The sequence below is a fragment of the Megalobrama amblycephala genome, linkage group LG24 (genome assembly GCF_018812025.1).
Source record: "Megalobrama amblycephala isolate DHTTF-2021 linkage group LG24, ASM1881202v1, whole genome shotgun sequence".
NCBI lineage: Eukaryota > Metazoa > Chordata > Actinopteri > Cypriniformes > Xenocyprididae > Megalobrama > Megalobrama amblycephala.
In genome coordinates this window covers 27,516,419-27,530,236 of record NC_063067.1, presented here as the reverse complement: position 1 = coordinate 27,530,236, position 13,818 = coordinate 27,516,419, and the positions used below count along the sequence as shown (strand labels likewise).

The window sequence follows — 13,818 nt, the reverse complement described above, 5'->3', positions numbered from 1 at the left end:
TATAAGTATACTTTAGTTTACCATAAATGCTCGTCTATACATTCGGCAGTACACTTGAACCATATTTCAAAGACAATAGAAGTAATTATATTTATATAATTATAAAAATATTTTCCCGAGACCCAGAAAAAAATAAACAGTTTTAGTTTTTATTTTTGTTTTTGTTTTTTAAATGTCATTACATTGTTTAAGAAACAAATGTGGAAAAAACTAAAAAAAAAAAATAAAAAAAAAATCATATTTTATGTTATGCACAAGAAAGAGATGTGCTTAAGTCCTACTTAAATGTCAAAAAGCACTCTTAAGTTGATCCAATTGCATTTAATATATTTTCATTTAACTTGAAAACATTACATTCAGTATACATTAAATATATTCTTCATATAGTATTTTATTTCCATAATAAGTACACTTTTTTTTAAAAGTATGCTAAATTCTTTTTCACAAGGGCAAAGTAGAGTGTCGAGGAGAAAGTGACTCAGTTCAGAAGTTAGAAACAATAGCCCCACAATTTGAATGTATTTGTGGATACACAACTCACGTGTGTGTGGATATAGCGAGAGGGCAGGAGCATTTGAGAACGCCCCGAGGGAGAAATGTGCACTTGTTCACACTGCCCTCCATCTGCTCTCTATGAGGACGTCAGCATGACAGAATATGCCATCTTTCAAGCGCGAGGAGACTGTTGTACTGTAACTCATGACAAATCATCTGACAGCCCTTTATTAGAAAGGAGAACACCTCCCGTGTGCTTTTTGTTCCTTTTCATTATATCGCCTGCTCTCCTCTTTGTTTAACACCCTCCCTTTTTTGTATTTGTGTGTGTGTGTGTGTGCAGAATAAGGCACATACTGCCCTGTACTTCAGTCCCCTAAGGACGGTATCATATTATTTGTTGTTTCTCATTTACTTTTGTTTGATTTCCTTCGATGCAGAGCGTCTTGTACCCTGAAAAACTATCAGGGTGTGCATAACCCTGCACATGACATTCATGCCAACACTATACACTGAGAAAGATTGGTCTTGGGCTCTGTTCCAAAACCTAGTGAGCTGCATCATTTTGCTGTTAGCATGTTAACTAACAATTCACATAAGCATAAATCATGCATCATGCACAAATATTGTGTAAAAATTCTCTATTTTAATCGAAATTTGTTCTATATTAAATTAAACATTTGTTTATATCAACATTTCTCTTGCCATTTTTTTTCTGCTGAGCTTCTTGCTGAGCTTCTCATTTCCATCACAGTCTAAAAAATACAGTGAAGATTAGGCAAATTAGTCTGGTGATGCAAGACTGTGCATGACTTTCCAGTTCTCGCTGGATTTCGTCCTCCGCATATAAGCTTAATAAAAAGCCCAAACCTCGTCGTTGGTTCATCGGTCGTATTTTTTAAACTATACTGTTGATTCGTATAGCAAACAACTCTTGTTGCACGCACCGCAACAGACTTTTAAAAATAGTGGTTGAAAATAAAAGCTGTGTGGAGTCAACCAATCAGCATGTTCAGTGCCCAAGTCCCACCCCCGAAAGTTCCTGAACTGTGAAAAAGTACTACCTCGCAAACAGGGACTTTCTGAGGGGAAATTTTTACCCAGAACTTCATTTAGACCCTGGTTCCTGCAATGAAAACACACTGAGTCCCTAGTTCCTGGAGAAAGTCCCTGCGGTGGAAATGCGGCTTTAGAGTAGCAATATGTATCTTAAGGTACTACTATGAAAATTTTAACGGTAAATAAGCTACAAAGATGTACTTTTAAGGGTACTGCCCCAGTGACAAGCTGTTGCTACTCCTAAAGGTACAATTTTTGCACTTTATTTTATTTTTTAAAAAACACCCTTCAAGTTCAACTAATTGCATTTAAAAAAAAAAAATACAGTGCCTCCTTTTTAACAAAGGGTTGTCTTATTTCTGTTAGTCCTTCATAAACATTTTTGGAGAAACATCTGAAACAAAATTGATACTTAAAGCTGCGGTCCGTAAGTTTTGCCTCTTTGTCACTATCTCTGGTAATACACATTTAGTTAACAAAACGAAACTATAAACATTTTAATGCTATAAAAGTGTGCAAACTGAAAGAAATAAACATCAGGTGCTGGCTCTTTTCAGAGAGTTCACATTAGCAAGTAGTTTACGGCTAGTAATAAACACCACTTCAACATGATCTTTAACCCTTAAATGCATACCTCGGGTCTTTAGTGTCATTCACTACCCTCCTCCTAGTTCATTTTTTAAAGTTAGACATCACCTTCTTGGTATTCCTCAATCAATTCATTATAAAGAATATAACAAGAAAAAAAATCATAAAATTATAAAATAATGCCTATTTTTGTATTAATTTTTTGTAAAAATTGTATAGGGTCGCTAACGACCCGAGGTGTGTATGAGTGTACGTATATTTTTTCTGCACAACAATAATTGAATCTTAGGTGACGGAATAAGTGCAATTCACCTTTATTCCACAAGGTGGCAATGTCTGATACACAATGCTGAAGTGACGACTCATTCAGACAGAAAACGAGAAAATAAGAAAAACATGAAATGGCTCAGCGATTTACTGCAGAGCAAGTACTGAACGCAATCAAATATGACTGTAACTGTCACTGGATGGATCTGGTGAAGCTGTTAGCGATTGAAATATTGGTTTTGAAGTTGTTGAAAATTATATCGTTTTGAGAATACGTTTGAGATCTCGAATGGGCTCATATTCGTGACCTCAAACATAAAACTAGCCCATTATTTGCTGAATTTACTGGGAAATGAGCTCTGACGAGGACAGTGATGATGGCATAAACATCTGCTCAAACTGAACCCTTTCAAGCTCCAAAAGGTAACAAAATATGATTTATTTTATTCTTTTGTAATTGTAACTCTAATATCAGAGGAGTTTTATATTATAGCGACAGGTAGAGATCCATCTGTGTTAGATATAAATCCTGGTCGATAAAGACCCGAATATGTAATAATGATTGGCGAAACAGTCATGCATTTAAGGGTTAACTTAAGCAAACACTGGTAAAACATATATTTAGTAAATTTAAAACTGCGGTCTGTAAGTTTTGCCTCTTTGTCACCATCTCTGTTTGAAACTTGCAATTGTATTTGTGGAATTATCATTTTTACGTGGGTTGTGCATCGGCATGGCTCCTCAGCGTGGATGAATCTAATGTTTGCTGTCAGTCACCGCACCGGTGTGGATACTACATATTGGAAGTATGACTAAAATAAGAATTTTCACAAATGTGCCAATTTTGTTCTGACCAATCTGAGAAAAAAGCATTACAATAAATCACGCTGCCAGTGGTGATTAAATCTAATGATCGCTTAACTCGGATTACGTCAAACCTTGCAAATTATTGTTATACTTTGTTCTCAAATTGTTAATGTTAACAACATCAGCATTGTCTGACTACGTGTATTTAGTGTTTATTAGCGTTACCTGTAGATTTCAATTTCTGTACAGTCTAATCTTTAACATTTATTTCTCATACCATACAATCCGCCATCAAAATAAATTTAATTATTCCAGCTGCTGTGAAAAAAGTCTATAAATGATCCGCCTCACATGCAATATAGTTAGCTCTTCGCTCTTTATGTAAACAGAAATGACGCAATGACGCAAAGACAAACAACGACATGCTCGAATTTCCCGTGGAAACCCACCAGTCTAATTAGAAAACATTATTACAAGCTTACCATTGTGAATCAGGCTAAGGTAAGAAGATAAGCTTTTGTCTCATATAAGTCTTCAAATAAGTAGCAGGAAAATATAAACTACTGTGGATTTTTTTTTTCCCTCTTGGCAGTTAATATACTAATATGTATTTGATTCTGTCAAGAACATGTATTTTGTTTTTGTCAAGTGTTAAAATCTAAATCTAAACAGTATATTTTTCCCTCTGAAAACACTAAAAGCACACAGGAACTTACCCTAGCTCAGTGGCAGATTGTAGCGTGACTGTCCCTTTAAGGCCCGAGGAGTTTCGCCACAGTGGGTCAATTCACTAGCTTCTCTTGGGCGTGATGCCAGTTGTTGGGAAGGCTGTCAGAGAGAGCAGGCCAGCCAACAGATCCATTAGTCTAGACTGCCCTAATCACGCAGGGGAAAAGGCTATAGAGGACAGAGCTGGACCCCTCGGGTTAGGAGGAGATGCCAGGCCACTGAACTCTAACACTCTACTCGAGGCTCATAATTAAAGCTACAGGTTAAAGATGCAGCCCCTGTTTTCAACACTTGGCAGCCTGCCTACATACGTTTGAGTATAATGACAAGAAATGGAGATGTTCGATTAGTCCAAGCTACTGATGCACGGGAGGGCTTTACAAGGCACACATACATTTAGAATTACATATTCAAAAGTCGTGTTCAATAAAAAAGTGAGAAAAAAAGGGTAAATGCACTTTATTCATTAACATGCATAATATACATTTCATAATGCATGCATTACTCTAGTCAGTAATAGAAAGGTGCTTCAGGTTGTGCTATAATATTGTGTCATATTTAAAATATATTAGAACTTGCTTGAATTAACTGGCATTCTCAGCATCATAACATAAGCATAAGCTGCAATACTTCTCCCTCTTGTGGCATGTATTGGTAACTACACACAGCAATAATATAAAATAATAAATAAATATAAATAGTCACTTGATTGATTAATTTAAAGATTATAATTATGCCAAAATTATGTTTATAAACCTTATACTGTTCACCATGGAAAGGTGCATATGCTCAGGGTGTTTTATGCAGGAATTATGATAGAATATATATTATATATATATATATATATATATATATATTTATTCTAAATATGAGTTGATCAATATAGAAAGATTATTTCTTACTATTGCAAAGCTATTATGGCGGCCAATAGAACTTTGATAATATAACTTTTAATACATTTTTTTCAAAAAGTTTCCTGAAATGCACATTGCATTTTTAAATTCATAAACATATAAAATATTGAATCCTAAAAAAAGTGCTAACAATTATAATAAAAATTATTATTATTATGGTTACAAATACAATAAGGTCTTATTTGTTAAGGCATAAGCTAACATGAACTAACTCATTTTTGGGGTTTTTTTTTTTTAGAAATGTATTTTATTAATTTATAGCATTTTTTAATCTTTGTTTATTAATCTATTATTAATTTAAATAGTCGTTCATTGTTTGTGGGTCATTGAGGAATAAGTTTTATTAAGTGTTAACAATGAGATAATGTGATGTTTATAATTTTTTTAAAGATGGACAAAATCTGTCACTAAAAAAGTCATTCGGTTTAACCAAAACTTCGGTTTTACTGAATGACACTTTTGGTTATACCGAATGACGATATTTTCAAACAATGCTAACAGGCTGATATCTAGCTAGCTAGCTAGCTAGTTAGCTTGATACCTAGCTAATAAAAGGACAATCAAACATTTTATATTTAGTACAAGTTTTTAAAATATTACAACATTTTCCATGCTTTATAGCAGTTGTACCAAATGACCTGATGTTTCAGGATATGCGTATGAGTGAAAACATGAATTTTTCAAATAGTTAAGAGAGAGTTAGTTACTTTGCTTTACAACCATAAGGTCCTTTGCAGGTGTCTGAATGATCTCACATCGTGTCACATGATATTGACCGCATGACTTGATCCAAAATTGTTAATTTATATTGGTTACTCCGAATGACATCAATGAAATTCATTTTTTCCAGGCATTCTTTCTCATAACAAAGCAATGACTTCTACACATAATTTTAATACCATTTTGCAGTATGTTGATATATGATGTTATAAAATCATGCCAGAATAAAAAATATATACATTTATTACATTTTTAGATATTTTAATCACAAATGAAATGGCTGTATTGACCTTTGGACGGTTAAACCGAATGACCTTTTGACACTTTAAAATCTTTAAAATACCTTTTATATGTAGCAAAATATAATTAAAACATTTTGGATTCAATAAAAGAGATCTAGTTGTACTACCTTACATGCTTTGGATGTCATATCTTTGTTTTTTATTATTAAAAAAATGACCCGTCACGTCATTGACTCTTGTACATGTTAGTTCACAGTGCATTAACTAATGTTAACAGATGCATAAAAATGTATTAGCAAATGTTGAAATTAATATTAAGATTAATACATATTGTAGAAGTATTGATCATTGTTATTTCACGTTAAGTTTGTAGTTAACTAATATTAACAAATGGAAACTTATTATAAAGTGCTACCATTATTGTATAATAAAAATGCATCACTGTCATGCTATAAGATGGCATAAATCAATGGCTTTTATGGAGCACAGGTTAACAGATTTTGCCATCTTTATTATTATTATTATTATTAATACAGCATTATTTAAATGATTAGTATGCATGCGCTTTATGTAACAAATCCCCCACAGAGACATGTGGCAGCCCTCTAATTCTGATGGCAATCCTATTAAATCTTTGCAGGTGGATGGGTAAGACCTCCACTGACTGGTTTTGTAATGGGTAGATGCTGGTTTGTCTCTCAATGACAGATGGCATACATTTAAAGATGATTGCATGCTGGGAAACAGCACTCTCATCTTATTGGCCTTTTAAGATGACCAGTAAAGCCCAACATCTATGTTTTCAAGTGCAAAGAGGCATAGGCAACGTTTCTGCAATGCGTGTCAGGACTTGATTGGACAAGATTGGATGGAGAAAAAATGCATTAAAAATATAGTTGTGAGTTGTAATGGAATACTGATAATTATTACTCATTGATTGAGCTTTGGATATTTTACTTGAGAAGAATTCTGAGGTTTTGCTGATCTTCAGTTATCTTCACTTGATGCCTCTGCAGAAAGAGATCTTGAAGGAGGTTTGGACAGAAGACAGGTGAGTAGTGATTTCTGCTCCATTATAAATAATGTCAATAGTGTGTGTGCTTTGCTAATAATGTTGATTTATATCTTAGTCTCCCTAATGACGACTCCAAAAAGTCAGGACAGGTGAGTTATACATCAATGTGTTTGTGTTTTTGTATGTTTCAATCTATGTCTAAACATTCATATTCAAGTGCAAACATACTTTAATGTGGGTCTAAAAGTCTGACACATTGAAAACCTTTTTTTTTTTTTTTTTCATTTAAACTTCGAAAGTTAAATCAATTGTAAAAGAAAAGTTATCTGAAATAAATAATTTCAGAGATCATATATTTCAGTTCTTCCACTGAAGCTCAAGATGTGCTTTGGATCATTCTCAAGTCATGCATTTTACACAAACTTATGGAACTCAAGTGCTGCTGTTAATAAAGAAAAGGGCGAAAAACCAAATACGAACATATTATGAAACTCATGTTATATTTTTAATTCAATTAGTTCAGTCATGAAACTCTAGATGGCACAAGCTGATCCTTTAAATGCAGTCTGCATCATTTACTGCATGGCACAAGATGATTGGCCTCTGCTGATCCTGCAGCCAGTGAGGTTTCTTGCTCTACATTTAAATAGTCTGGTTCATTGTTTGCTGTAGTGCTCTGAACCCCTCCACTTCCCCAGCTCCACCTGTCTAGATCTGCTATGGGATTTATTTATGTCTATTCATGCAGCAGCAGCATATCTTACAGGCTCACAACAGCATGTCTGTGTATCTAAAGGCAATAGCAAGTTCACTTGCTCTGCAGCATTGTAGTCAGGGTCTAAAATAAACACTCACCAAGCGCCAAATGTGAATAAAATTTGGCATTGGCGAGTATATTGTGAGAACATGAACGTGAACAAATGTGAATGACTCTCTGCACATTTGATGCTAGTCCAACACTGCACAAGTTTAATCCTTGCCAATTTAAATATTCAAGTGCAAAAAGACACAAAAGGGAGCTCAATTCGTTACTCGTACACTGTGTGGGAAATTTTATGTGCGCACTTTGGAAATCCGCATCTCAGACAGCGAGCGAATACTGAACTGAGCTCTTTTTCACATCTTCTTGCGCTTGAACGGACATATGAAAATAAAATTATGTCAAAATGCCGGTCTTGGCCAGTGTCCTCGTAAAAGTAAACATAGTCATGTTTAACATAATGTCTTAAAGGATTAGTTCACTTTCAAATAAAATTTTCCTGATAATTTACTCACCCCCATGTCATCCAAGATGTCCATGTCCTTTCGTCAGTCGAAAAGAAATTAAGGTTTTTGATGAAAACATTCCAGGATTTTTCTCCCTATAGTGGACTTCAATGGCCTCCAGATGGTTGAAGGTCAAAATTACAGTTTCAGTGCAGCTTCAAAGGGCTTTAAACGATACCAGACAAGGAATAAGGGTCTTATCTAGCGAAATGATTGGCCATTTTCGAAAAAAAAAATGTCAATGTATATGCTTTATATAAACAAATGATTGCCTTCCAAGTGCTTCTGCCAAAACCGCACTTTCGTATTCTTCAAAAAGCTTACGCTGTATGTCCTATGCCTTCGCTATTCTACTCACAGAAAAAATGTAACTGGCGCTGCGTTTGTTCGTCCACTTGGAAGGCGATCATTTGTTTATATAAAGCATATACATTTACATTTTTTTCGAAAATGACCAATCGTTTCACTAGATAAGACCCTTATTCCTCATCTGGTATCTTTAAAGCCCTTTGAAGCTGCACTGAAACTGTAATTTTGACCTTCAACCGTTTGGAGGCCACTGAAGTCCACTATAAGGAGAATGTTTTCATCAAAAACCTTAATTTCTTTTCAACTGACGAAAGAAGGACATGGACATCTTGGATGACATGGGGGTGAGTAAATTATCAGGAAAATTTTATTTGAAAGTGAACTAATCCTTTAAGTGAACATAAATAGTTCAAGAAAAACAAGAAAACACACATTTATCAGTATATTGGATCTGTGCATTTAGAGCCCGAAGCCATTTCTTTTGAGAATAATGGCTGGCTGATGAAGTTATTGGCTGGCTAGCCGGCTCAGCCAAAACCTAAATGGCTGCTGCAGCCGCCAAACTTTTCATAGCTGCAAATGGCTGAAGCTGCCACTTCATGTCTACAGATGTCATACTGATTATCTTTCCAAGCAATGCATGGCTTACACTATATTTCTACAAAATGCAATACAGTGTAATAATAAAGAAAACACCAGATTTTACTTTCACAACGTATGGTTGCTGATAAAAAGGAAACTACCATATTTGGATCCAACAGGATTGTACAGAAGAGAGAGAGCTTGCATGTGATGAGAGGGTGACGGCAGCGATCGCGGAGAAGTATGTTGATTAAGAACGCAAACTTTTGTTGAATTTATGAGAAATCTACAGACGCAAACAGACGAAGTGTAGTAAAATAAAGACCTAAATGTGTATTTCGGACTTTTTTTTTCACCACAAGTCTGAAAGAAGACATGTTATTGAAGACAAATATCCAAAAATCTAAAAATTGACCAGGAAAAAAAAAAAAAACGATGTTTTTGCCTGCCGTGTCTCGCCTTAATATAAACACACACCGTTATCAGTGTTATTTTGGACAAAGTTTTGCACATTTCACTTCAATGTACAGTGTACACTGAAGCATGCATCGTGAATTAGCAATGTGGAAACGGTGGTTTGTTACTGCAGTAATATCACGTTCAGTGCTATAAATCTCTCTGTTCCAGAATATTTGGTTCATAACATCAATCTTTGATTCAGGTGTTTGTGCAACCGTGCCCTGAAGATTTAACAAAAGTCTGGGTAGGCCTAAGTTAAAAAAAAAAAAGTAAGTAGGAATTAGGAAAGTATGTGAGAAGATCAAAATTACCTTGCTTGCTTCTTTCCGCTTTTTCACATCAGTGCGAGAAAAAAAAGCGCATCGCTTCTTCTATACGGAAAACGAGCCATTTTAATCGGTCGTCAATTCACTGTGAGTCTGTGCATCGTAGCAACGAGCACAAGACTGTGCTGTTATGAAACCAGTGGGAAAACAGATCTCGTGTATTGTTTATATATTTCGTGTGTGTATCTCTATGTGATAGAATTATTATTTGATGCAAATAATTCTAGCCGGCTCAGCCAAACTTTATCAGATGGTGGCTCAATTTGGCTTAGGAAATTATTGGCTGGCGGCGGCTGAAATTCTAAATGGCGCAAATGGCGGCGCCTGGCGGCGGCTTCGGGGTCTATGTGCATTAGCTCTTAAAGTGACAGCAGCCTAATATTCCTGCTGCTGTCTGTATGTTTAATGTTAATTAAAATCACTGATTTACACTGAATAACTTTTGTAACTTTAATAAGGATTAATCTATGTTTCATGGCTGGTAAAAAAAATATTTATGGTCAGTAAATGGTCACTGGCCATTGGCACGTGTGGCAAAAAGTTTGTTTTAAAAGCGTAGCAGATCTAGTTCACCAAGACCAAATACATTAACAATGACATATTCAAAAACATGCTAAAGCTATTCAGAGAGTTGTCATGATAGTTAACTGAAACTAAAACTAAAACCATAAAAAAACATTTTTGTTGCTTGAAATAAATAGGTATTAGCTGAAATAAAATAGTGTATTTTAAAAAATAAAATAAAAAACGTATTTTATTTCATCTAGTTGCCAATGCAACATTTCTTATTTTCATTTAATTTAACTTGATGTACTAAAATTACTAAAACTAAAACTGAATAAAAAATAATACAAACTAAAATTGCACTGAAAAATGGGAAAACACATATTGTCTAATTTACTCAATCATATTATTTGCGATCTACATGACAAAATTGTGTTTCTCTTCAAAAACTTGATTTCTTCACTTTCAATTAATGTAATTCTCTGAAATGTGCAATCTACTAGATTTAGTTATTTAGGGCGAATGTATCAAGCCAATCAAGTATCCTACTCGAAAATGATTTTTTGCTGAAACTGTAGTTCACAGCATGCTTTGCTTGGGACTTAATGAGGAAAGTAAAAATGATGAAATTAAGTGTTGTTTTATGTGTTTTTGAGCAAGATGAGAAAAGGGGGACGACTTTATAGTGTTTAATTTGCTTAGGCAGTGGTCTGATACATTACTGCTTTAATTAGCATTTAATATGCATTATATGTGCTGTTGTTGCTAGCTAATAGCTAGCTAATACAATCTTATAATTCAGTTATGTGACACAAATTAAAATCACTTTGAGACCCCTTAATTGGGTTATTTAAAAATTACTTCATGCTGACATTATATAAACAAGTTCATGTAAATCCAACACACCTTTTTTCAGTGTGACGTCTAAAAATGATAAAAACATTACCAAAACTTTAACTAAAATTAAAACAAAATATAAAAATAAAAACATTCCAAATATTAATAAAAATATAATAGTATCTTCAAAGATATGATAATAGTACTACTTTTTCACTTAAACGGTTCTGCTGATAATGTAATCTGTAATGAAGAAGTTTCATTCTGCGGTAGTGTTCAGTAGATGGTATTCTCCTCTGGTGTTGTTTTGGTTGCTCCTGAGGCAGATGGGCTTTACACTGAATCCTATTATCAACTTCTCCGGACTAAACTAGCTTTCATAATCAGCCACACTGATGCCCTCAGCACACACTCATATACACACACATGACCGCTTCATCTGCTCTCTTGCCTGGACTTTTACTCTTGAACCGATGTCATCTCAATAACCATGTCTGCAGAGAAGGTACATCTTAACTGTGGTGTCTTATAGCGTAAAAGAGCTTCTAGTTTCTAAATGCAGTTAAAGATGTCTTAGATTCAATGTACTAAGAGTCTGTGTGTTTTAAGCAGTAATAAGAACTAATACTAAGAAAATGTTTGTTAATTTTGTGCCAGGCATAAACAGTGTAGCTCTATGAAATAGAAGGCACTAAACGCGCCTAAATTAGTTAATACAAGTCTGTTTGATCGATTGATTAGTTAGAGTTTTCTGTCAGCATACACGAGACATAAAATGCAGTAGGTTGTGAGTTTTCGGTAACACTTTAGTATGGGGAACACATATTCACTAATTATCTACAACTTCTTGCCTCAATAAACTCCTAATTTACTGCTTATTAATAGTTAGTAAGGTAGTTTTTGTAGCGTTTAAGTTTAGGGTATTAGGTAGGATTAAGGGACGTAGAATATGGTCATGAGTCAAAATAAGGTTATTAAAGGGTTAGTTTACCCAAAAATGCAATTTCTGTCATTAATAACTCACCCTCATGTCGTTCCACACTCGTAAGACCTTCGTTCATCTTCAGAACACAAATTAAGATATTTTTGATGAAATCCAAGGGTTTGTGAACCACAGCAACGTCAATGCACCTTTTGACTTCCAGAAAGGTAGTTAAAAACATGGTTAAAATAGTCAACGTGACTGCAGTGGTTCAACCTTAATGTTATGAAGCGACGAGAATACTTTTTGTGCTCAAAAACAACACAAAAATAACGACTTTATTCAACAATTTGAACAGTTGTCATATGCAGTGAACTCAGTGCAGGCTTCCTTGTTTACATCCGAATGCTGGCTCATTATTGCCTGGATCCTGTGTCAGCATCACATGCATGCGTTGTGCTGCTCACATGTTCAGCTTCGGCCAATACTGAGTTGATGTTCGGACGTAAACATGGAAGCCTGCACTGAATTCACTACGTATGACAACAGTTCAAATTGTTGAATAAAGTTGTTATTTTTGTTTTGATTTCGTGCACAAAAAAGGCGCTTTTCCACTGTCTGACCGAACGGTTCTCATTGCGTAACTGTTCCATTCCGTGCCGATCCGGTCGAACTGGTACGGTTACGGTTTCATTTTCCACTGTGGGGCTGATAACGGCCACTCTTTGGAATGTAATATAAAAGCGTCTGTCGTTCCCTTTGTAACAAAACGGTTTAATTTTGATATGAGATGTAAATAACAATCGCATTATGGAGGGTGATTAAATATTTCTTTTAATTTTATTATTAATTTGTGTTTACGTCGCTCAAATAGAGCGCTTAGCCAGCTACGGAGAAACTGGTAGCCATGCAACAGACAAGTAACCAATCAACGTCACTTCACGGATTCTTCCAGCACGATTACCAGCACAGTTAGACAACCGTACCAAGAATTCCGAGAACGGTTTGTAATCGTGCCATGCCATACCATGCTCCAGTGGAAACTAAAGTGGAACCGTTCCTTGCCATTCTAAGAACCGTTCGGCCCGACGGTGGAAAAGTATTCTCGTCGCTTCATAACATTAAGGTTGAACCACTGCAGTCACGTTGACTATTTTAACCATGTTTTTAACTACTTTTCTGGACGTCAAAAGGTGCAATGACATTGCTGTGGTTCAGAAACCCTCGGATTTCATCAAAAATATCTTAATTTGTGTTCTGAAGATGAATGAAGGTCTTACGGGTGTGGAACGACATGAGGGTGAGTAATTTATGACAGAAATTTCATTTTTGGGTGAACTAACCCATTAATATGTGCTTTATAAGTACTAATAAACAGCCAGTATTCTAGTAATATGCATGCTAGTAAGCATCTAGTTAAAAGTGAGAATTAGAAACTAAAATAAAAGTGTAAAACTGATTTTCATGCTTTTCAAAAGCCTTTTCAACAGAAATTATGTAATCTTAAAATGGCAGTGCCACAACCCACCTCAAAGACTCATTCTGCCTTGATCCTGTTTACAGGTCCAGATTCTCTAAGGGCACGTACACACTGTAAGTTTCAGGAGTGACAACCGCATTTAAATGCGGGAGTGAATCCCCTAAATTATCGTTACATGTGTGTACGGAACACGACTCGCATTTTCACGACTCGCTCGCGAAAATGCGATGATTGACAGCTTGGAAACCATAGCGACGTTCTGGCGTCTCTTGTGTTTGGTATCCGTTATCGTGACCA

At 35.2% G+C, this 13,818-nt stretch overlaps 1 protein-coding gene across 8 annotated transcripts in view; it reads left to right on the top strand.

Moving 5' to 3' along the window:
• tulp1a (TUB like protein 1a) overlaps positions 1-13,818 on the top strand; it is a 51,019-nt gene that overhangs the window by 16,284 nt on the left and 20,917 nt on the right. For 4 of the 8 annotated variants that reach the window (XM_048177849.1, XM_048177847.1, XM_048177850.1 and 1 more), the window contains exon 2: positions 6,838-6,985. In XM_048177849.1, the coding sequence (XP_048033806.1) occupies positions 6,838-6,985 (148 nt within the window). Of the gene's footprint in view, positions 1-6,100; positions 6,986-11,230; positions 11,625-13,818 lie in introns of those variants that run through there. The other 4 variants (XM_048177855.1, XM_048177853.1, XM_048177852.1 and 1 more) reach the window with 3 other exon arrangements.